A 24,664-nucleotide genomic window follows, 5' to 3' on the forward strand; every position below is an offset into this window, starting at 1 on the left:
AGTATTAGCAGAATTAGCAGCAGCTTTCCCCCCTTTCATTTGTGTCGTTGGGTAGCTAAGACTATGAAGTCTTTTAAATGAGATAATTGCATTTTCTTAAAAAGGAAGCGTCTCTTTGGAGCAGATAAAAATCTTAAAATTACACATGTTCTGAACGTGCTTTCAGCCAGCACAAAGGGCGAGGGATCTGTCCCCGGCTGCCCCTCTTCGCGCACCTCCATGGATGAGCCTTTTGACGTGGGGAGGGGGGCGATTAAACCTTCAGGGGGGAGCTGGGAGCTGAACCCGGTTTTGGGGCTGAATCCGGTTTGGAAGCTGAACCGGGGCCTCCCCCCAGGCGCTGCCGCCTCGTTTCCCGCCTCAGGAAGCGGCGAGGCCGCCTCCCCTTCCCCGCTCCCGGCGGATGTCCGGGCGCGGCCATGGCGCTGGCGGAGGCGGGAGCCCGTGGGCGACTCCTGCGCTGGCCCCGCGTCCTCCTCTTCGGAGACTCCATCACTGAGGTAGCGGCTCCCCTTGGGCCTGGCTCCGCAATTCCCGGTGGAGTTCCGTGGCCATTCCTGTTCCTCGTACCGGGGCCGGCAGCCCGGAAGCATCCCGGCGTTACCCGGAGCGCCGGTGCCAAGCGCGGGGCTTGGATTCGTTTGTAAGGGAAAGCGGGACGTGGTCCCTTGGGACTGCGGTCACGTCCCTGTTAGACCTGCCGTGAGGGTGTTCGGGGAGCCGTCACGCCTGGTGGGCGTTTATGAGATTTGGAGCCAATACGCAGAAATTCTCGAGGTCCCTACGTTAGAATAGAGATGTGGTGAAGGTGTAGCTTGTGGCATTTCGGTGCCAGGGGCGTTTTCCAGACCGGGAGCCCCGCGTGGTGTCTGTACAGCCGCTGCCTGCCCTGCCCTGGCTCCCGGTGCGTCCCGGCTCTGCGGCTCCCTGTGTCCAGCTCGCCCAGCACGGAGACATGTTCTGTGCTGATGTGGCTGAACCACGGCCTGGTGAACATCTCCTTTGAGGCAACAACACCAGTTTTTTAGTGCTGAATTTTGGGTCCCTGCCTTCTGCATGGTGGAGTGGTTCACTGACCTGCTCTGAAAAAAGACTTGGCCAGCGACAAAAGTTGTCTTTAGTGGGAGATCACTGTGCAAAATTGTAGCAGGGAGGGTGGTGCAGCAGTGGCGATAAGGAGAAGGGGTTCATTTTTCCAGTGCTGTAACAGGTGGGCATCACACTGCACTCTGAAGCAGCATGCAGAGAGAGTTTTGAGAGGTGCTCTTTTGAATGAAAGCACAGTGAAAGGATCTTAGAAATAAAGTAGAAAAATATTACAAACAAAACAAAACCAACCCTCAGTGGCCAGAATGAAACTACAGCCTGGCAGCAGTCAGTTTTGATTTTGAAGGGTCTGCAGGGTCTGTAGGTACAGCCCCGTGTTGCCTCGGATGCCAGTGATGTGTCTGGGTAAAACTGGTGCTGTTTCACCTCGGAGGGACCGGGCAGGGAGGGAGTGAGCGCTGCTGCAGCAGTGCCAGAGGCCATGCACAAAAAAAAACTTTTGAGGAGGGAAGGTGCCAGTGGTGGGGCTGACCTCTGGAGGAGCAAGTTCTAACCATTTTCCTTGCTTTCTAACCATTTTCCTTGCTTTCAGTACTCCTTCCAGGAAAACGGCTGGGGGGCATACCTTGCTGACAGACTGGTCAGGTGAGAGCTTAAATTTCAAAAGTAATTTCTAGCATGCAGAGTCATGTGACTTTTCTAAATGAAAACCAACACAAATTAATATTTAATGTATATTTATTTATTAACATTTATTTATTCAGCAAAGTGGAACTGCTTTGGTGGCAGCATACCGAGTACTGGTGGAAATAATCATTGGGTGTTTCTACTCAAAGCTTAAGTGGAAAGAAAAAACTCCTTAGTGATTATCAGGATTGTTTTCTGGTTCCATAGCGTGACAGGTAAATACTAAATGTGCAATCTGTGCATGCAGTTTCAAAACATGATCCCATTGAAAACTCCTGTGACATCTCATTTTTCCTGAGAGGGATGGAGGCGGATATCCTGAAAGAATGGTTCAGAACTTCCCAAGTTTTGTTCTGGTGGACAGAGGAGAGATGTTCTTTTTGATGTGCTTCTCTGTTTCAGAAAATGTGATGTTTTGAACCGTGGGATCTCGGGGTACAACACCAGATGGGCTAAATTGATTCTTCCAAGATTGATCACTGAAAGTACTAGTGCTGAAAGTATTATTGCCATTACTATTTTCTTTGGAGCTAATGACAGTGCTTTGAAAGGTAGGGTAGCTTTCTTTTTGTCCTCTTTTTTTCCATGAGCTGATCTCTTAAGACAGTTTTACAGTTTAGCAGAAAAGGCAGAACATTTCATAGGCTTTTCCTACCACTTCTCTGGGAACTGGTTTCTTTTCATTTATACAGTGGATGATTTTCAGTCCTTTTTTTTTTTTCCAACTTTTAGTATTAAAAAAGTAAATTTCAGGGTGCTCAAGAATTAGTTGTATAGCGATCACCTAAAACGGGAGTTAGGCATTTAGCTGTTTTTTCTGTCTTTAAAAGAGTTTGAGTCCTTGGTAGATGAGCTGAGGAAATGAGGGAGAGTGGCATCTGGATTCTCTTTCAGATAAGCATAGCAGCATGCACAGCTAGTCTAATCAAAATGATAACATCAGTGCACAAAGGACTGACTGCATGTCTACGGGACGTTCCAAAATTTTCTCTGCATTCAAGAGAGTTAAAAATTTTAGGTCTTGGTTCAGATGAGGTTTGAGGTGATTATGTGATCTAAGTTATGGAGTTGTAAGAAAAAGCATCTTGGAAAAAAAAAGGTGTTTTTTTTCCCCTTTGCCTTATTTCTGTTAGTTGGAGTTCTGTGTTTAAAGTTTTGTTTTGTCTCCTTTGGATATTGAGAAACAGCATTTTCCTACCACACCTCCTGAATCCATGGTTGAGATGGACTGCATACTGGGAATGAGCGTCCACAGTCATATGCTGTGTAAAAATCCTGTTATGTTGTGTAATGAACCTGTTACACATAATAAATAAACCTGTAAGCATCTCAACATCACTCATGCATGTGCTCCACTCTCACAGATTTGAACCCTAAGCAACACGTTCCTTTGGAGGAATATGCTGCGAACCTAAAGAGCATGATACAGTATCTGAAGTCAGTAGACATTACTGAAGACAGGATTATTTTGATAACACCACCACCTCTTCAGGAATCAGCTTGGGAAAAGGCGTGTCTTGCCAAAGGTAAATGAATGATGTGGATGGGCAGAATTTCTGCTTTTTACCAGCGCAGTGTAAGTTACTGATTCCAGGTTAGCAGATGGTTTCCTTTGTGCTTGTGCCAGATTGCAGCCATGTTCTCAGCAGTGATGGAAAGGACTGCTGGCTGTTTTGCTAAACAACTTTTGGATAAGCTTGTGGAGTAACTAGCAACTAATTATTAACATCCTTTCCGAAGTGTCAATTGATCTGTTCGTGCATGGAACTGACAGAGGTGGCTGCCCTCTAAGAACGTGAGTTTTGAGAAGATGTCCTAGGCACATTACATTGTGTCCCAGCAGCTTCCAAAATAATATAAGTAATGGAAGATATTTTGGCATTTTATGCCTTAGAAAGTTTTATACTAGTCACAGCAGATTTCATATCTATTTGGATAAGCAGTAATATCCTAGCCAGGTTTATTTTGAATTGAAAAAAACCAAAACCAGATAATTTTAAGGATGCTAATAAAAGTACCTGAAAAAGAAGAAAAAGGTGCTTCAGTGATTTCCTGTTGCATTGTTCAAGCTAACTCTAAAATTAGAGACATAACAGCATTGCTTACTTTGTGTTACTGAGCTGGTGGAAATTGCCATAATCCCACTGGCTCCACTGACAGTGTTGTCTTTTCTGTTGGGACAGCTCGTCCAGTTCTTGCACATTTATAAAAGACTTTTGAGTTAAGTCAGGCAAATACAGAGCTGTCACCTTAGTGACAGGGTTTTCTCTAATTTAGGTGGTGTTGCATACCCTGAGTTGTGCTTTCAGTCAAAGCAGTAATACTCTGAAGATGACCTCATGTTTAAACTGCATTAACTTAGACAATATACTTGTCTGAGTTTGTGTTAGAAGGCTTTGATGTGATTTCATGTGAGCACACCTCAAATGCTGCTTCTCTGGCTCTCAGCTATAAGGGGCACTTGTAAAATGTTAATCCATTTTTATCTTAAAGCTGTTCTTTTTATGGGGTAGGGAGGGAGGAAACTCATTTACAGCATTGAATCTCCCAGCATATGTCTAAAGGAGATTGCTGTCTAGGGATGAACAGAAGACAGGGTGATCTCAGCCTGTGGACCACAGGTGGACTGTTGTGGGCACAGTGAGCAGCAGTATCAGACCACCTGCCCTCCAGTGTCCAGGAGAAATGCTCTGCCTGTTTCTAGTTTTGTCAGGTAGATATCAGAGCAAAGGAGAGATGGGAAGCAGGAGGATGGTGCTGTACACATTCGTCCTTGTGTAAGAAGAAGCACAGAAGGAAACTCGGCTTCCAAATGCAAGTGCTGTGGGAGACAGAGCCCCTGCTGAAGTCAGGGCTGCTCTTTGTCAGCTGTGTAGCCATCATTTCATTGCAGAAGGCAAGTGGGTTGGTCTGGCTTTGCTAAATTTGTGTTGATTGTTCCTTCTTGTCCGTTATGTGCTTGGAAATTAATTCCAGAGGAGGTAACCCCAGCATTCTTCCCAACACTGGGGTGAGGCTGAGTGATTAACCATTTCCCATGTGTTTTTTCTTGCCTTTCTTAAAAATGGGTGAAGTGTTAACCTTCATCCAGTCACCATGGGTCTCCTGTTAGCCATGAATTTTTGTAGGTGGTAGACAGTGACTTCACCAGTACAACAAACAGCTCCCTCAGGTCAGTCCCACACACCCAGATGGATCTGATGTCTCTGGGTATCCCATTGCCTCTGGGTATCATTGCTTCCCACTGTTGAGAGTCCTCCTTTCGAAGCTGGGTGAGTAGTGCAGGTCAGGGTAGACCACTGGGTTGCCTCCTTGGTCCCTCAGGAGATGCCCATATTCCCTGAGTTTTCTTTGGCTGCTGCTCTTTGCTTATAGACCCAGCATGTGCTCCTGCAGAGCTGCACATTGAGAGCAGGTGTGTGTTTGTGTGCTTCCAGAAGGAAAGAGAAGATGAAACTGTTGAGAAATAATCCTAATGATGAAAGAAAAGGCAAAGGGAGAATAAGAAATTACCAACTCTGTTAGATTACAAGTCAGAGAGAGAGAGAGATGGAACTGCAAGGCCTCAGCTGGGAGGTGAGGTTGTGAGCAATACAATTTGACAGCAAAGGGAGTTCTCTGTGGTGGGGGCTGAATGAGCTGAAAGGCCTCTCAGTCTGTGGGAGAGGTGAGCCAGGAAGAAAGCTGAGAAGTGCCAGAGTTAAGAAACAAAGGACCAGTGAGGCTGCCAGAGATATTTTTACCATGAAAAGAAATGATGGGAAGAAAGAGGTGTCAGTATGAAGAAGTGGAAATCATAGAATCAGCTGGGTTGGAAGGGACCTCTGAGCATCAAGTCCAGCCCTTGTTCCACTACCGCCGTGGTTCCTAGACCATGGCACTGAGTGCCACATCCAGTCTCATCTTAAAAACCTCCAGGGACGGAGAATCCACCACTTCCCTGGGCAGCCCATTCCAATGGCTGATTCGTCAGACGCAAGGAGAGAGTAGAGTCGGAGTTGATGAATTGCACTTCAGGTCCCATTAAAAAACTCCCCAACATAACTTGGTGATACCCTGCCCCAGAGCTTCCCTGTGGTCTGTGCAGAACTGCTGGCTTAGAGCAGCTGGCACTGAGCACATACTGAAGGTCCAGCTCTGGTGTCACTGAGTGCACAGATGCAGCAGCTGTGAGTGCTGGTGAAGCTTTGGACCCAAATGTGCCCCGCTCTCACCAGCATATTTCAGCTGCTGCAAGGAGCTGTTAAATGTGGGAAGTCAGCCAAAAAGTAGGAGCTGAACTTGTAAATAGATTTACATTTAGTTTACTCTTCTGCCTGCTTTTAGCAGGTATATGAAGAGTTTTAAATCTATTCACTGATTTCACCTAGATTGCCAGAAGGTGAAAGCTGTGAACAGTACAGATGTAAGAGTCATGCTGTGTGCTTGGTGCAGTTGCCTCACACCTGTTGCACATTTCTTAACAAGAGTCTTTTTGGAATTACTCAAAACCAAAAGGTGCCCTGAAAGGCACCACCCAGGCTTTACTTCTGGCCACTTACTTGCAGTGCTTTGGATTTAGTTTGTAGTTGGTTATGTTTGCTGGTTTAACAAATGTGGCACAGAAGGCTGAAATCCAACTGTATCAGTCGCGGTTGCGGGATGTTCTCTTTGTTTCTGGTTGGTAGGTGACAAACTAAACCGCTGCAATGCCACCACCGGGCAGTACGCCCAGGCCTGTGTCCAGGTCGCCAAGGACTGCGGGACAGACGTGCTCGACCTCTGGACACTGATGCAAAAGAATCAGGTATGATGTAATGAGAAAAGATTCGACACTGTCATGAATTGTGAAATGCGTTATTTAGCATAGAGGAACTGGTGGTGCTGCATTAACACTGACATGATACAAAATATATCCAAGTTACACTTTGGGGAAGGAAAAGAGTAAACCACAATGCTTTATAGTGGGCGATGAGAAACAAAGCTTAATATGGCCCGGCCATGATACTTGGTTAGCAGATGTCCCCTGTAAATAACCTTTTCCTTGGACTTGAATCATGGAATAGATCGAGCATCTCTCAATCTTTTCCTGATGGGTAGCACTGACTTCAGCCATCAGAACGTTCTCTTAATATTTTAGCACACATGGAGAAAAATAAAACCGGTACATATATACACCAACTGGCTTTGAAGAATTACTCCAAACCTTCTCTTTGCAATTAGCAAATACACTAATACATGTCTTTGATCTCCCCTGTAGGATTTCTCTTCCTATTTGTCTGATGGTCTTCATTTATCACCAAAAGGCAACAGTTTTCTGGCAGCTCAGCTTTGGTCACGCCTGGAAAACAAAGTGTCTGCACTTCCTTCCCTGCTTCCTTACTGGCGTGACGTGGACCACACGAACCCCGAGGCCAGTCTGCTGTGAGATCCCCTGCAGTGAGGAGCCAAGGCAGCCACGCCAGACACAGCCAGCCTGTTATCCAGCAGTGTCCTGCAAACTGTGTCCTCAGGGAATGGTGTACAGGGGAGGCCCCATCAATGCTCTTCTGTGTCACCTTCTCTTAGTCTGCAGGAGAATAAAGATGAGACCACGTGGGATGTGTTCTGGGGTGGTTTTTCTTTCTGCTGCTGGTGCCAGGGATGAGCAGCTCTTTCCTTGGAAGACTCAGAGGAAAATGATTGTCTCAGCTGCTCTGTGGCTGAGGGACAGAGGCTTCCCTGAGCAGTTTCTGGCCAGAGCTTTGGGGACTGCACTTTGATTAATACCCTCTACTTGCTTTAAACACTTAGGAGCTGATAAGAGGGAGTAGCATGGAGTTTGTCAAGAACCATTAATGTCAGTCCAGATTAATTTATTTGGATGTAAGACAGCAGGAAAAGCAGTCCTCTGAGTTTTAGCGAGGCTCTGATAGTGATACAGTATCATCAGAGCAGGGGGTTTAAAGTTTAAGTTATTTCAGCACCCAGCAGCAGCTTCTTTACACTTGGCACTTGTGTATAGGCACAGATTTCAAAGCAGTGCATGTTTTTGGATAGTATAAAACTGGTGATGTACGAGCTTGGAAGAATTTCTTGAAAAGCTCTGCATCTCTGCTTATAAAAGCTTCACCATATGTCATTTGCCATCAAGCTAAGGAGACGTTTCAGGTGAGCTTTGGGATTCATCCATAACTTAACAACTAATGATACAGGTGAGTACTGCAGACTTTGCATAGTTTTTGACCAAGAGAACACAAACTACAGAACTGCCTTTAAAAAATGAAAAAAAAAATTTGCCTGAAACTTAGATGAAATTTTACAAGTATGGAAAAAAATGGTTTGGAAAATAATTGGCTAGAAAGTCAGATAGCAACAAAAATGAGGACTGTGCATAAAGATCAAATAGTTTATCACTGCAAACATAACTCCTCCATAATTCAGGTCTTATATTAACAGTTAGGTTAGCATGGAAGAGATGTGTTTATCATGCATTTATTATTTATTTAGTGGGTGAGACAGAGGCTGATGAGAGCATCTCATGATGTCCTGCACTGTTAGTGCCATGAGGCTGCCTTAGCTTCATTAAATAATTAGGACAAGTTGGCCAAAACCCATCATCTACGATGTAACAGTTTTATAAACTGGAGAACAAGTAGTTACATGTCATGTGCCTGAAGCCAGACCAGAAGTTAGTTTGATTTATAAATATTTATGAGTATTAAAGTGGACTGTCCTTTCTGTAATAAATGCTTACAGTAAAGACTGAACAGTGAAAGCAGCTCCCTGTGGGAAGCTGTGAATCCTCCTGCCTTAGATGTTACAAACCAGCCATGCAAATACCTCTTTCAGTTTCTGGAATACAACTCAGAGTGGGGCTGGATCCAGTGATTTCCAAGGCCTGCTCCAACCCTGTATTTTCGTGCTCCCAAGCACCTGCCAATGCCTGGTTTTCACCTGGGATGGAAAGACCTTTGTGCTGAGAACATGCACTTCCAGATTTGCTACCTGAAAAGGCATTTGAGTGCACCCTCACACCTTAGCCATTAACTTCACCACCTGAACTGATAATAATCTGCAGGATATGTGGCAAGACCAACTCCATCCCCAGCAGGAAGCAGGGTAGGCCTTTGAATGCAAGTCTGTGCCAAAGAGGCTCTGGGTCCGGCTTCCATAGCAGCTGAGTTTCAGAAAGGAGCAGTTGGAAATGCCTGGCTGAATGCCAGACTTTTAACTCAAGAGTGTGACAGCTGAAGAATGGAGATCTTTTCTAAAAGGACTGCACAGAAACAGCTCTTGTTTAACTGATTTTTTTTTTTTTTAATATAAAAAGCTTTTATTTTTTTGGGGAATTAAATTAACTCCTCACACATGTACTTTGCACTGAATCAAAAAAAGAAAACCCAAACAAAAAACAAACAACCCCAAAGTTCAAACCCAGTATATAAAACACAATAGCTAGTCAGATAGGAATACCATAAGGCACACGTTCAAGTATTAGTGTAACAAGTATCCTTGGGTGGGGAGGAGCTCACACAACCCTCCAGCACAGGTTTGGTTCCTTTCCCTCATGTTTAAAAACACAGGCTCACTGCAGCCGTGGTTCCCCTGTGGCCCAGTCCAGGCTTGTAACAGTTAAACAGTTCTGCCCTTGGTCACCTTCTGTCAGTTTTATCAGGAGATTATTGTGGGAGAAAACAGATGCACAATGAAGGTGCTGCTGTGCTATCAGGACAGTTGCTCTGTGACTCCACTGTGTCAGTCCAGCTGCTACTAAGCCAAAACAATGCTCACATGGCAGTCCCAGCTCACCTGGCTCCAGGTGTACAGAGGACACCATCCAATTACCAACTTTTAACATCATATTTTGCTACCTGTGTGAGAATTTGAATTCACAAAGTCTCCTCCTTAGACTTACCCTGCAAGTTTTAACAAAGGTTTCTTCATTTCTTTACTAAATTCACAATTGTTTTTAAGCAAATGCCTCCTCTGCAATTGAGTGATTCCCCCCCCCCGCCTGTTCAGGCAGTAGGAGCTTCCAAAGGCCACAGAGACCACAGAAAACAGAGAGACAGTCATTTGAACATTTCAACAATAGTGTTGCCTATTTTAAATTAACATTTGGAGAAACATTTCTGCACTGAAACAACAGCTGTAAACAGCATTTTAAAACATCATCACCTGCATAAATGATTTCTCCCCTTACACTTCTTTCTTCTACCAGACACCTGCGACACTCAGACTCAGTGCAGAGGGGGAAGCTCCCAGCAAAAGCCACAAAGACAAGACAATCTCATTGCTGAGTCAAAAGGGTTTCATGCTAGAGGAGCATTTCCCATGCACTGTATAAGGTTTAACTGCTTTTGTGATCCTTTTATTTATTCAGAAGCTGTGTATCTAACGCTTCTTTACTCTGATTATGCATTTCACTGAATGCTGCGAGACTGTATTTTTATCTGTTTCATTACTCTTATTCTGTTCTCAAGGCATTTCCTTAGGCTTTTGCTTACATGTACCTTAAATTTCTAAATGGTCTACTCTATATGGAACATACTGCAGTGTTTTCGTTTTGGTTTTAAAAGCCCCTTAATTCTGTCTATCAGTGCTGTCAGACTACAAAATATTAAATTATAAAAAAGGCTGATATACACAATCCAGTATCCATCAGGATACTTGGTTTTGCACCACAGGTTGAAGGAAATGTTAAAGGTCAAGGAAACAGAAGAACAAATCCAAAAAGCTTCAAAAAACAAGCCAGTTCTAGTTTGGATTTTCCTTTTTAAAAGATATAATGCTCTAATAAATGTAATTTAAGGAAGGTCATACACATGACCAGCATCTGCAGTAGGTCACTTCCTTATTCTCCCACTCCCTCACAAAAATATATATACATATATTTATATTTATAGAAATGAAATGGTTTTAGATCCTTATTTTGCAGACACAAGCTGTACATTTGGAAGGCAGCAAGACACTAGCATTCTGTTTCTTTGCTGTCCACCCGGTTCTGGCGCTGCAGTTTAAAGGACGAAGCTTTCTCACTCCTAATGACAGGATGGTCTGTCAAGTCCTCAAAAGATTTGGCGGCTGAGCTGCTATTTGGGAAAGGGTCCTTCTCAAAGGCATCCTCGTCAATGTGGGAGTCGGTGCTGGGATCCTCCTGGATGGTGTCCATCCTTTGGTGGTCCTGTTTGGGCGCCGCGGCGACGGCGGGTGCGGCCGTGAGGGGCTGCAGGGGCTGGTGCCGGCTCGTCGACTGTGCCGTGGGGAAGGGCTTGATGATCCGAACAGAGGCAGAGTCCAGGCTGCTGAGCATCTCCACGTTCTGCAAGACACAAGCAGCCATGTCACTGGAAAAAACCCCACCAGGACCTAGTCCAGGGTTCAGTTTTTGAGTCATTTTTCAAAGGGAGGAGGTACCTCCTGAGGAGCACCTGCACTCCTGTTAGGATGGTTTAAAGGCTACCACATCCCCCCTCCAGTCCCTGAAGGCATTTTATTTCTGCTTCTTCCTTCTCTGTATAAAGCACCACAGTCTCAATGGGACAGAGCTGACTCGGCCCCATCTCCCCCAGGCCCCACACTGCTTTGGCAAAACCTAGGACTAGAAATGCAGGGTCAAGCCAGATGATAGAGAGCTCAGTGCAGGGAAGCAGTCCAAGGTACAGCTTATTCCACTCCTCCAACCTGGAGAGTTCCTGGTTTCATGTGCAAGAAGCTGACTCAAACACAGGGTCAAAGACTGGAAGGACCAGTAACATCACAACCAAATTCTGCAACCCAGATTAAGATAAAAGTCCATTGATTTCTGCTTCTTTTTAAGCATGGTTTGGAAAACATCTAGAGATTTCTAGGCATAAAAAAATCCCCACGGACCTCAGCAAATGCTAGTACTGGGCAGGATGAGATGAGTACCTGTTACCAGTACTGCATTTCCCAACTGCTCCATCCTCAGCAGATCCAAAAGACAAAAGAACTGTTTGCTAAACTGTTGCTGGTGCAAGGAGCCCATTAACAATACCTGTGCTCTCTCACTACACCTGCTTCTGGGATTTTCATGATTGAATGCAGGTAAAAGCTCTAAAGTGACTTTTCTCATGTCATTCAGGACCAGCTATGGGGCACTCAAACTAAGATCACCTTCAGTTCTGTCAGGGTAGATGACAGAGGCAGTCTGCCTCAGTGGTCTCTGACTCCAGGGTGCTTCCCTCAGTGGTTGTACAAGGAAGAGCTCTGCAAGGCTTTTTTTTCCTCTCCCCTTACAAAACGACATTACCTTAATTGAATGATTCAATTATTAATAAGAATTAGGTTGTCAAAGCACAGGAAAGGATATCCAAAAATCTATGTCAGAAGGTGCCCTGTGCTGGACCATGATTAAATATTATCTTCGCACTTTTTTGCTTTTCCCCTCTCCCAGCTCAGTATCTGCCAGGTGGGAAGTGTGACTGATGGGCCCCTTGAGCAACTGGAAGGGTGTAGCACCTCTGGTCTCTAGAAGCTGCCCCCTGCAAACAGCCATTCTGCAGCAAAGACAGGGCATTTTGCAGAGATTTTTGAGCTTCGTGTGGTTCCCTGACACCACTTGGCTGGGAACAGGCAGCCTGTGGCTGAAGCTGCCAAGTGACCTGTGCTGAGGGGATGCCGCACGCGGTGCTCCGCGGAGCAGAGAGGCTTCCTGCCCTGGGAGCTGCAGTTGCTGCCAGAGAGCTGCTCTGGCGACAAGGCACAGCTCTGACAGGAAGGAAGAATCTACCCCACCAAGCTGCAGTGCTTGACAAAGTGAGCACAGGCTTGTTCAGAAATGGTTTCCTCTCAGACTGATCTACCCTCTGCAGCACAAGGCTTCGGGTGTCTCTGATATCACTTCTTTAATAAATCCCCTGCAGACACCCAAGGTTCAGGTTTTCCAGTACTCATTGGAGAGCCTTCTGTCAATTCGGGTTCAGACAGCAACTTACACTGGGGCAAAACAGGGACTTCGTGTTCTCCTCATACTGCTTGTCCAATTTCTTGTCCTATTGGAAAACAAACAAAAGCAAACCAAAACACACAAACACAAAATAAGAAAGTAAATTTCCCAAAGGCAAAGTCCCTGTCCCCTTTTTTTCTGCGGGGATACAGCACTCTGTGGGGCTCTTTTCCCTTCCCTTACCTCCCATGCCTTCCCATCCATCCCAGGACTGCTTGTGGGTGCAGCACTCCTCTGCTCTAAACCCACACTGCTGATGGTAGCATGCCACATGCCCACAATCTCAGTTGTCAAAAGCTCTCCCTTTCTCTTTAGCCATCCACCCAAGCTCAACCAAGACCACTTCCCACTCTAGGTCTTCCCTCAAAATATGGGTGTCTTATTTCTTCACAGGGCTTTAGAAAACTTCGACTGTAATGATAAAATTACCAAAATTATACTTGGGTAGAATTCAGGAGGCCGAGAAAGAAAATCTGCCTGGGAAAGAATGAGAAGGGCTCCAGGGAATAGTCATGGGAGCACAGGGTCTGCCAGGCCTGGCAGAGTTTAGCAGGATTTTTGCCTACTGAAGGAGTAGTAAGCCTTACATATGCTGGATTTCCCCACAGAGTTTACTAAAGGCTTCCCATTGGTTTCTCCCACAGACATCTGCCATTTCATGTATGAAGGGAACACTTCTTACAGCAAAATCCAACAGAGCAGTCATCTCAAAGACAGCTTACTCACCACACAGTGCACAAGGATGCTGAGAGGAATCCAAAAGAGTAAGGAGAAGACAAGCACAGAGCCCACTATATTATCCGCTAGGAACTTCCCTGTGAAACCAGTTCAAAACTGTCAGTTACCTACCAAATACTGTTTCATGAACATACACATCTATCCCCATTCTACAGCCACTGCTCAGCAAGTGAAGCCTCAGAACTGCTCAGAGAAGCATAGGTTGCAGGAGTAGGCAAAGACAAAATTATAAAATTTTCTAAAATTATATATAATACATTAACAATAACAGGGTTTTTTTTCTGTTGTTCTCTGATGAGAAACGCTGTCAGGCTGTAACATGTAATATGAGTCGCTTTGGAGCAGCTTATACTGAGTCAGCCAAGCTGCCCCTTTCAGTTGTACAAGACACACTGCGAGTCCATCACCAAATTCTGATGCAAGAATCATGTGATAACTACCTGCCTCCCCAAACTAAATATTTGAATACCAAAGATTCACAAACTGCCTCTATCCAAGCAGGCTCAATAGCTTTAATAATTATCTAGGAAACAATGTTTTGTCCCTGGAGTTCAAGATAGAAAGCCCTAAGCCCAGATAATTGCACTGTGGAGGCAGTGTGTCACTGTGAGCACATGCAGTTATCACTCATTACACAGCACTGGTGTGGTGGTATCCTCATTACCCACCACGTATGTCCTGGCCCTTGAGCAAAGACAACTGGCTTATTAACAAGGTTTGTCTGGTTCCAGTAACACAGAGTGAGACAGCAGGGGTGACACCAGGGGTGAGGTGACACCTGCCTGGATTGCACAGTGGGGATCAAGACCAAGAGGGCCCCTCACAGTGACTCAGCACAGGCACACAGCTTGTGGTATGTGGCCTCAGTGGTTTTCTTAAACAACAGAGAAAGGAAGTGTTCCCCCCTCCCAGTCTGTTGACATTTAAATCCCACTGAGAGGCCCACTTTGTACCACGTTGAATCTAGTTGACCTCTAAAAAGGCTGTCTTACTTCCTTTTCTCTAACTGACCACTTCTTGGTATTCAGACAAGAAGCTATCACTTCCTTCACAAGCTTGGAAGATGCCTAGATAGAAAATAACAGAGTGAAAAAATGCAAAATGATCCCCCATCCTTTCAGCTTTGAAAAGCAAGTTCAGTATTGTCAAACTTCAGGCAAAAATACACTTAGATACATCACAAACACAGCTACTGGCTACCCTTGTACACAGGTGAATAAAACCAGCCAGCTAACTCCCTCTGAGGCTTTAGAGGTTCGTGTCATGCACTCAAAAACCCCCAAAAGGTATGGTTGTGTATCTTACCAAAAGTATTGATGCTGAGTTGGTCTATGAAATCCCAAAATCGTTCAATCACATCCTGTACTTGCTTCTCGCATTTGCCCTGCAAAAGTAACAAAATGATCTTATGCTACCTAAGCATTAACTACTTCCTTCTTGGTGAGGGAAGGACACACAAGCATGGTAATGAAATGAGAACTACAGACTCAGCAGGACTTGACTTGCATTCTGAATACACATTTACACTCATGCCCAACAGCAGCAGTCCATTTTTACTGCCTTTATTTTTGGCAAAACAGTTTCAATTCGATTGCTGTTTGAAACAGATGAAGTTTGAAAGTTTGAAATGTGCAAACCCCTACCTTTGGCCGATGTTAGGGGACATAAAACTGAAACTTCTAGAGAGGTGTAAACTGGAAGCCTCAGCTCCCATTACCCATGAAGAAGGTTGCAGCTCTCGGGAGCTCATGGTTACAGATAGACTCACTGCCAGATTGAGCTGTGCTGGTTTAACACAGTAGATCATTGGTCTTCCAATTCTGCCAGTGGAAGGGCTGGGACATGCCCTCTCAAATTCGCTTCTGCTCACAGTCAGTTTAGCTCCAACCACTGGGGTCTGCAGGTGACACGACTGTGCAGTTGCACCATGGAAAAGGCCACTGAGTGCCAGAAACCCACCAGTCTCCCTGCCATGGGCTCACTGCCCCTTCCAGATACTGCCAGCTGGATTTTTGTGTGATTGCTAGCTGACCCGAATGATTTAGAGTCAAAAATCACATTAATTGGGCTAATGTGAACAACTGTAAAGGCAAGTTTTGCAAACCTAGCCAAGCTTACAGCAGTGCTCATTCACCTCCTTTGCAAGGACTGCCAGCTGGCTGAGCCGTGGGGAGCAGCAGAAGAGGGTAATAAGCAGGTGCAGAGGGGTAACAGCTCCACCTTGCACAGGTCTCTGCAGAACTAACTTCCATCTGCAGCCTCCAACACCCTTTACCCCGTGAAGAGAGACTTAAAATGTCCCACCCTGCTCAGCAACAGGTTAAGCTTTGGCTTCTCTTCACCAGCACAGTCCTCCCCAAGGACTCACCCCCCCAGCCAGAGCAGAGCTGGGAACACTTACATTAGTGTCACAGAATCCCACGGTGCAAGGCTTCCCCTTGCGCAGGAACAGGAACTGGTCGTTGGCATCAACGTACGGGGTGCACCTGTCCTGCTCGTCCCGGCAGCACACCTTGCAGGAATTGTCCGTTTCTGTAGCAGAGCAACACACTCATTCCTTGGAAGCACCAAGAGTCACCTGCAACCCACAACCCCATGTCTCCCCTGGTTGACTGTGTTCATCAACAGTTTCCCCACAGGGAAGGCAGGACTATGTGAGTTGCCCAATTTCAGGCACTCTGATGACCAAGCCTAAAACTCAATCACATGCTCTGTGCAATTAGGGGGTACACTGGGACCAAGCTCTCCAAGCTGATACCCCAACACTGCAGGAAACAACAGGCCAGTGAAGAGGTTCCAAACACATCCACAAAAAGAGACTTAAATATTCCTTGGGGTCTGAGTCCTCTAGACACCTTTCTCCTCAGCTATGCCCTCCATCTCAAACAGTGTGGCTCACAGCAGCTCCTTGCACTGCCCCCATGAAGCCTTCCACCTACTCCCAGCTGCTTTACCACACTTAAGAGATGATACAGAGAGCAGGTTTGCAGTGGCAGGGGACTGGACTTAGGGATCCTATATTCTCAAAGCACTTTAACCTCTTTGAAATCTTTAACTACTCATTGGAGGCCAATACTCTTCTGCCAGATGCCTGGTCCAGAGGTTGGTCAGGATCTCTTTACAATCACTCTCATCCACCTGTGGCAGAGGTGGAAGGTAGGAGAGTGTCCTCTTCTTTAGCTGGAGTGTCAGACCGTAAGTCTCATCTTAATGTCTTCAATCCAGACTACCAGAAGACAGGAGGACATTCACATTCCTTTTTCAAACAGAAAACACCTGACAATACCCAACAGTTTTAACTTTTCCGGAAACCACAAGCTCAGCCCTCCCACAGGCCATCCTGCAGCAGAGCCAGTGCTCCCCACGGAGCAGAGATGAAGCACATTCCAGTTCAGTCCCGTGTCACCCACCATTGCACGCACACGATCGTAGGTTCTTCTCCCTCTCGCAGAAAGGGACACACTCCCCATCCTTGCACTTCCCCATGTCCACACAGACGGTGTCATCCGGAGCATTCCCTGGAGGGGGACACTCGCTGCTGTTCCCTACAGATGGAAGTCAGCAGAGTGGGAGGGCTGTGTTAGAGCAAAGGGCAGAGCACCTAAGTGTGCAGAAGAAAAAGGGAAAATAATGGAAATACAGACTTATCCCAGGGGAACCCCAATAGCTTGTTCTTGGCTTTCATCTGCAGGTTGCCTGCCAACTGCTCCGAGAGGCAGCATAGGCTCTGGAGGCTTTCAACAGCTCGGGCATTGTGGCACTGGCAACCATGCAGTAGGTGCAGACCCTGGAGGCAGTCTCAGCAAAGCAGACACTGACTTGACTCCCTGCCTCCAGGAAAGATTATGAAGAAGTAAACAAGTGGGGAAGTGAAGCAGAGTTGCAGTAATTCCACCTTTTCTATGACAAAATTAATTCTTGCCCCCTCCCAGGGAAACACACTGTTTTGCTTTTTCTTATTTCAAGGGAAAGAAACAAAGAAAAAAAAAATAAAAATCAACATTTTTCATGTTCTTCTGGGCAACAAATCACCAAGTGACTCCTGGACTACAATGAAACTCATTATAGGACTCTTTTGTGATGCTTAACCGGTCTCTAAAATTACATGTACCAGATGGATAAAGGGCACTGGACTGAAAGTGGATTGAACAGGACACTGAGCCTGGAGCACTTGGCTGGCTGACATACAGGGGACAGAACCAGGTCCTACCAGTGCAAAAAGACTCTCCTTTACAAGTGGCATTTATGGCTTCTTGGCATTTCTTCTGTGCACTTTCAAACTGGCAGCCTTTACAGCAGGGACTGTTCCGATCACTGGGGAAAGATCAAAATGAAAGAAATAAATATTAAGTAATTTTAAAAAAATAAGTACAAGTGTGACAAAACCAGAGAAAAAAAGATGTTTAGGAAAAAAAACTACTTCTTGGAGATTGACTCATTGATTCAACCCTTGTCCTCTCTGCCCCCTCCCACAGCCACCTTTCTACACACCCACCGAGTCTTCATGTACTAAAGGTAAAATCACATAGACAGTACAGCGTATTGAGAGACAACACAGGGACCCTTCTGTTGAAGGCCCTTGCATCCTCCTCTTGTCATTTGCTGTGCAATTTAGGACAAGACCTTTCACCCTTTCCTTCCCCAAACACTTCCTCCCCTTCCGTTTGTCCTGAAGGTTTCCTACTTTTTATTCTGCACTGTCTTTATTTGCATTGTTCTCAACATAAAAAGGCCCTTAGTATAAAAATACTCACTAAAATTGAAGGATTTTCTTGCTAAACAACAGGAGTTGCACAAGCTCTCTAATGTTACATGGTGTAAAGCTGAACTATGAAAAAAACAGATAGGGCACTGCATTGCAACAGGGCCATGAACACCCCAAAAAAAGCAAGAACAGAAAGAGGACTCATTTAGTGCAGTCACTGTGTTGTCTGCTCAAACACGTTCTGCAGCAGTCTTGAAATATCAGTATGTGATCCCAGCATAAAGCTACCTTGCAATACAAGCAAAAATTGCACCTGCACAGAATGTTTGTACAGGAAGTTTTAAATCTTGTTTTTCAATTGCCTAAGTTTGCTTTATAGCAATGCTGGTAAAAATAACACCACCACAATAATCATTTTCAATCCTGTAGTTTCTGACACTTCTCAGAAAAAGTGAGAGAATACTACAAAAACTACTGTATGCATACAGCAGCCTTTCCTGATATCCTTTATTGTCTTGAGCTCACATGTTTAGCCTGAAAGCCAAGAAACAGGCCTGTGACACTGCAAGTGGCTTTAGGAGTTTTCAGCCCAAGCCCTTCATTCTCTCCTGCATAAAGAGAAGTTGCAGTTCATTTGCCCTTACCTGCACTTGGCACCATCTTTCAGTTTACAGTCTGCAGTGCAGCAGGGATCAGCCTGTTGGTACAAGAGGCCAGGATCGCATTCCTCCCCTTCATCCACCCTGGAGTTCCCACACACTTTGTTGTTGCGCTCTTTGAAGCACTCCTGGGCCTTGATCTCTATGGTCCTATGGATGGATTTTTTGCTGCAGCTTGAGAACATCTAGAGAGTCACGGGGGGAAAGAGCAGCACTGAGGAGTGTACCTTTCTGTCAACAACTGGCATCTAAGACAGCCATGGCCTCCCTACACTTCCAAATTGTGGTGTCTCAGAAAGCAGTTATTCCCTCTATACTGTCAGCTTGATACCTCGGAAAAATTTTAAGATGGGAAAGTAAGGGTTGGGTCTGTAATGGACACCGCTACATTACACTGCAGGGACTCCCCCACACAGCTGGGCTCAGAGCCAACCCCAGCTCTGTCACAGTTTCAGGGCTTCACCACCCCCAGGACGGGATGTGAAGCTGTACCAACAGGGGCAGACTGCGCTACCTCTCGGCAGCGGGACTGGGCACGAGCCACAAGTCAGACTCCACTGCAGACTAATCATCCCCTGATAATCTTGGTTTCTCATCTGCAGAACAGGCACAAGGTCAACTCCACATTGCCAATGCAAGCTCCCACTGCAGCTGTGGCGTCTGGCAGTCTCTCTACAACAACAGCAGCTATGGACCACCCAAACACTATTTGGTACTGAAGGTCCCGAACTGGACTCTTGCTGATGACTTGCTTGCAGCAGCATGTGGCCACAGCTAATTACAAGCAACTAATTAAAATGCACCTTGACATGCTTTGAACTCCACTGAAACTCAGATTCCAAAAGATGATCTTATCTTGCAGAGAACCCAACTGCTTGTGAATGTTTTCTCCTTATGGCTAACCCATTACATTCCTGATGGTTTCAAGCTACAGGAATCATTAACTAAACAAGAGTTGCCATACAAAGGGTCACTGACCACAGCAGAAACTTGTATGTTGAAGCAAAACTAAACAACCATACCTTGTTGTTTTCATGATCCCCACTGACAGCAATAGGATACATGACATATTTCCCTCCCTCGTCTTCAGTGGGGGCACATTCTGGCAGACTGTCAGGATCATGCTCTGCTCCAAAGTTATGTCCAAGTTCATGTGTTGTAACCAGGTCAGCCTCCTTTTTTGAACATGAAAAAAACAATGTTGAAAAAAATTAGTCCGAGCAGGAAAGGACAGAAGATCACAGCTCCTTCCAGGCCATCAGCACTTCTAAGATACACCAAGAGGGACAGGATGAACATTTTTCTTTTTCTAAAAGTGGAGTGCCTATAAAGGTAAATAAAATTATGGTCCATTTCAAAGTCAAGTTCCAGGACTAGGTTTGAACACTAAATCAGTGCTAAAGGCAAAATGCTGTCCTAGAACACCAATTTAAGCTTGTTTTCAGTGCAATAAAGATACTTAAAATATGAAAATTTGCTTTTAAGTAGCTGGAAGGCATAAAAAGTTGAAATAAAAACCAATTCAAACGAACACCAGCTACTACAATTAGTCAATCTCTTGTTTAACATCTATTGCCATTAGAATTATTTCTTCTAAAGGGATGATGACATCAGGAGCGCTGAATAAACTCTGCTATTGCATGATTACTGGGAAAGACACCTACAATTGCGGCCCAACAGGGATGCATTTCCAACATTATTTATGCAAGACAGGTCTGCCTGTGCTGAGGATCCTAAACCGGCTCTGCTTGCTGTGCACCTCCCACTGCGCCTTAGCCAGCAGATGGTGTCAACCTCACAAGGTGACAACCACAAACTAGCCTTGCACAGAAATAAAGGTGAATGCAAGGACACCAGGCAGTTCAGGTGAGAGAATCCCTCAGTGCAGCTGCTGTGTGGGCTCGGGAAGGAGCAAGCACTGGAATGAGCAGCACTGGTTCATGTCTAAGCATGGCTAATGTGAGAGCCAGAGACAGGAGAGCTGCCCAGGGATCCCTCCTGTGCTTCACTGGGTTTTATTTGGAGAAGTGTTTTAAGCAGGTTTTTTTCCTTTTTTTTAAACCCAAGTGGATACTATGCAGCACTTTCCCTGTGAAACCAATCCATAATGTTCCCACTGCCTCATCCCAAGCCTTGTGCCTCCCACTGGGAAGACAAAAAACTCAATTTCCTTTGTAATCCAAGGCACAACTCCAGTTTGGAGATGGATGCAAATGGCATGGCAACAGCAAGAGTTCTCCGTCAACATCCTTCTAACACAAAGCTTCACTGTCTTTTTTTCCTATCTTCTTGACAGTTTCTGTGCCAAGTTTTAGCCCACACATCAATTATGAATTCCCTTTATAATGAGGCTACAGAAAAGCATAGCTGAGAAGTCAGCAAAAGCAAAATATGCCCAACTGCAAAGATTCTGTAGATGCAGACACAGGCACTGCTCTGGTATCTTTAAAAGTGAGACAAAGCTCATATTCAGGCCTTTATGTATTTACTATCTTATCAAGTATGGAAAAAAATCCAGACAGCATCAACTTATAGTAAGCTTAGTATAAGCACTAATAAGTCCTGTTCTCTTCCACAGGACACAAAAATCAGGTGGAGGAATTTCATTAAAATGCTCAAACTAAACCTCTTACTTTGCCTCCTTGTTCTTTTTGAGGGTTTGTTTGTTGGAGTTTTGTTGTTTGTTTGGGTTTTTTGTTAAAGCAAAATACATTTAAATTCATCTTTAGATATCAAAAACTTGTTTACACCTGGAAAACTTCAGTTCCTATTAGACACTAGCTATGTTTCCTCACTCCTCTTTCGCAGTGAATTCAATCTCCCCTTGTGAGCAACAACAAAAAGGATGATTTTTGTTTTGTGACCTACATCCTTGTCCCCGGGAAGCTGACTCAAATGGAAAGACAGCAGCTTGTTTCAGAGAGCACAGAAGGCTGTCACAATCCCATGGCACACATCACCAGCACACACATACAAGGAGGATACGCTCCTACCTTTGTGAGGATGGTCTTGCCATAGTTCTTGGTGCTGGTTAGGCCACTGTTCAAATAGATATCCTTCTTTGCAATTTGACTGTAATAAGCTATAGAAGTGAGAAATAAACAAATGAAAATTGACAAACATTTTTCTTGGGTTTCAGGGTACTTTTGGGGAGACAGGGATCCTTGTCTGGAGAAATGAACAACTTTATTGTTCTCACAGGCTCACTAGTGAGAGCATGCTTCTTGCCAGTTTTTTGGGCTGGGAAATCTTTCAAGCACAGCTCAAACAGCTCATGTATTGCAGTAAAGGGGAAAACATCAGAAATTTCCAAGACAACAGCATCTGCCATTCCACAACCACTGCAAGATGCACCCACACAAAGCAGCCCTTGGTCTAGGGTTTGTTCTAGCCAGTTTATTCACACCAATAGCTTAGTGACTTTTATCCTTCCTTCCCTTCTTTTTCCATCTCCAGCCAAAAAAAACGGCCATCACTTCTATGCAAAAAACAACTACTAGAGTGTATGCAAATAACACAACATACTCCAGGAAAGTTGGAGAAAAGGATTAAACACAAATAACAAAAACTAGTTTTCAACCCACAACTGGGACAGAAGAAGAAGAAGCCTTGCCTTTAGGACAAATGCCACCATGGCTGTTAGGTCTGGGAGAGCCAACATAAGCCAAACCAAGCGTTCCCATGTCAAAATCTTGATACGTGAAGAGATGAGCAAGGCACACGTGAGCTGCTTTCTCAGCAATATCAAAGCTAAATTGCTTTAATAAAGAAAAAATATAGTCAAATCTCTGTTAGAAAGTTTACAGTGCATATCAGAAGTCTACAGATAAGAACATTTATCTAATGTGCAGACGAGCAACTCTTAAATCTGGTTAAGTCAGAAAACAGCAGTTGTTTAGCTGTCCTACAGAGCTGTAGGAAATTAAACAAACACCCAAACACGTTGTATGCATTCATTTACATAACTTGTCTATTCATTTCCCATTTTCGCAGGGAGGGGAAAACCAAGTACAATAATTTGATGAAGGTCACAAGGCAGTCAGTCCCAGGGCCAGACATATCAGGACTGTCTTTCTGACTCAGACCATATTAATAAGACTAATTGGTGTCTGCTCTGCAGTTATGCAGTGGAGCCCTTTACCATGGGCTACAGGGCACAGCAGCTGGTTTGACTTTGTGTGACACCCACACGTCATGCGAAGGGAGCAGAGGAGTTTCACCCGTTACTACAGAGCAGCTGTATGAATGAGTAATCCTCTGTAAAAGACAATATTTTTCAAGGGTTACAACCTACCTCTAGCAGCATTTTCACATCCCAGGCATCTTTTTTATCATCTGGGTAGCTTCTTGCCATATTGTAATGCTTTTCTCCAGGTTTTACAGAATTTGGCTCATTGTGGATGATAATCTACATTTCGAAAAGGGCAACAATAATGCAGAGGAATTTTGGTCAATTTTATAGCTACAGAAAAGGTTTAAATGTAATTTTAAACGTCTCCTTGTACAGAGAAAAATTCAGACTCAGCACGATTTTAATGTTAACTTTCCAGGCTCTGCTAGTTAAAACACTAACTACATCATAAGTAACTACACCAGCCTTTTTACAGGATAACATCAAAAGTTTCACTGTAACATTCTGCTTTGACGTGCATTTTACTCTTTCAAAAAAACCCCAAATAAAACCAGTACAAATAAGCCCAAATCATTTCAGAGTTCTAGCTAACCAAAACATATTTTAAAGGATTGTTACTTTCCCAGGAACCTAGAATTAGTGCTTCATAATTCTCTCCCCTTCCCTGCCCAATTAATGCTCCTCTCTTGTTCCTGCAGACTTTTTCCCATCAAAGGGGCAGCTAGCTTGTCCCATTAGTCTCCATGTCCCACATCACAGCTCTTGCAGTATGCTGAGCTGATGCATTCCTCCTGGTTTTAATGCCCTTTTTCATGTTTCTGTGTGCTAACTCTCAGATGCCATCATAAAACTGAAGTCACTACATTACCTAATGTCCACTCTACACCAGCCTCTACAATATCATGATGTCTAAGGGAGCCACTAAAGCTCTTCAGGCAGGATTTGTGTTTTTTCATCTGTGTTTGAGGCCCACTCAGGCCTTGTAAGCTAAGCAGCAGCCACAGACAGAAATATGACATAAATTCATAAAAGTATGTCTGACAGAAACAAGAATTGCTCATTTGGGGAAAAAAGCATCTTTGGATTGAGATTAAATATGGAAGTATTCTCCCTGAAAACTCACATCTCAAACACTGTAGGAACTGAAAACAGGCATGATGTCTCAGATCATTAACACTATCACTGGTAAGATGCTATTTCTGAGTGCTCTTGGATGGAGTTAATAATGTAGGATTTTATTATCTTAGCTCTAATCCAGATAAAATAATCAGAAACCTCAACATTTAAACCATGTTTCTTTAATTTGGAAACCCTTTGCAGAGTTCAGTGAATACCTGCTCTATCTGTATGCCGTACCCATTGAAGGCTCCATCATCCCAGGAAGTGTTTCGGTAGATGTCATCTACTCTGTCTATCAGTTCAATCTATTTAGAAAAGAAACACAAGTTACTTAGTTGAGCTTTCATGCAGTAAAAGCCAAGACACTCTCAGAAGATGCAACATACTTATCTAGAAACACCCACTTCAAATTAAAATTGAACCTCATATAAGGTAACAGACATACTCTCTGGATCCAAGTGCTGTTGGTTTTAGATCAGTGAGTATTATCAAATACCCTTGAAAATTTTCCATTTTAAAAAAGCACTACAAACTTTTCCATTTATCACTTTAATTTGTATAGTGGAAGAACAATAGCATTAAGAACAAGACATCTTGGGAAACACTTTGTTCAAACACTACTTTTCCAGATTTCTTTAAAGGGAAGG

At 44.5% G+C, this 24,664-nt stretch overlaps 2 protein-coding genes across 2 annotated transcripts in view; one reads left to right on the plus strand and one right to left on the minus strand.

Moving 5' to 3' along the window:
* The first annotated feature begins 403 nt into the window (after nucleotides 1-403).
* Nucleotides 404-7,318, plus strand: IAH1 (isoamyl acetate hydrolyzing esterase 1 (putative)). The gene is made up of 6 exons (XM_027641165.1): nucleotides 404-500; nucleotides 1,640-1,692; nucleotides 2,137-2,285; nucleotides 3,099-3,260; nucleotides 6,402-6,520; nucleotides 6,974-7,318. Exons 1-6 carry the CDS (start codon nucleotides 420-422, stop codon nucleotides 7,139-7,141), a joined length of 732 nt encoding a protein of 243 aa, XP_027496966.1. The 5' UTR covers nucleotides 404-419; the 3' UTR covers nucleotides 7,142-7,318.
* Nucleotides 7,319-9,042: 1,724 nt separating this feature from the next.
* ADAM17 (ADAM metallopeptidase domain 17) overlaps nucleotides 9,043-24,664 on the minus strand; it is a 35,270-nt gene continuing 19,648 nt past the window's right edge. Inside the window, exons 7-19 of the mRNA XM_027641206.1 lie at nucleotides 24,233-24,322; nucleotides 23,061-23,174; nucleotides 22,380-22,524; nucleotides 21,760-21,848; nucleotides 19,789-19,941; nucleotides 18,752-18,951; nucleotides 17,613-17,716; nucleotides 16,813-16,947; nucleotides 15,804-15,934; nucleotides 14,708-14,786; nucleotides 13,391-13,479; nucleotides 12,654-12,710; nucleotides 9,043-11,017 (exon numbers count right to left, since the gene is read on the minus strand). Of these exons, the coding sequence (XP_027497007.1) occupies nucleotides 10,667-11,017; nucleotides 12,654-12,710; nucleotides 13,391-13,479; nucleotides 14,708-14,786; nucleotides 15,804-15,934; nucleotides 16,813-16,947; nucleotides 17,613-17,716; nucleotides 18,752-18,951; nucleotides 19,789-19,941; nucleotides 21,760-21,848; nucleotides 22,380-22,524; nucleotides 23,061-23,174; nucleotides 24,233-24,322 (1,737 nt within the window). The 3' untranslated portion in view covers nucleotides 9,043-10,666. The remainder of the gene's footprint in view (nucleotides 11,018-12,653; nucleotides 12,711-13,390; nucleotides 13,480-14,707; nucleotides 14,787-15,803; nucleotides 15,935-16,812; nucleotides 16,948-17,612; nucleotides 17,717-18,751; nucleotides 18,952-19,788; nucleotides 19,942-21,759; nucleotides 21,849-22,379; nucleotides 22,525-23,060; nucleotides 23,175-24,232; nucleotides 24,323-24,664) is intronic.

The sequence above is a fragment of the Corapipo altera genome, unplaced genomic scaffold (genome assembly GCF_003945725.1).
Source record: "Corapipo altera isolate COAL_440 unplaced genomic scaffold, ASM394572v1 46, whole genome shotgun sequence".
NCBI classification, from domain to species: Eukaryota; Metazoa; Chordata; class Aves; order Passeriformes; family Pipridae; genus Corapipo; species Corapipo altera.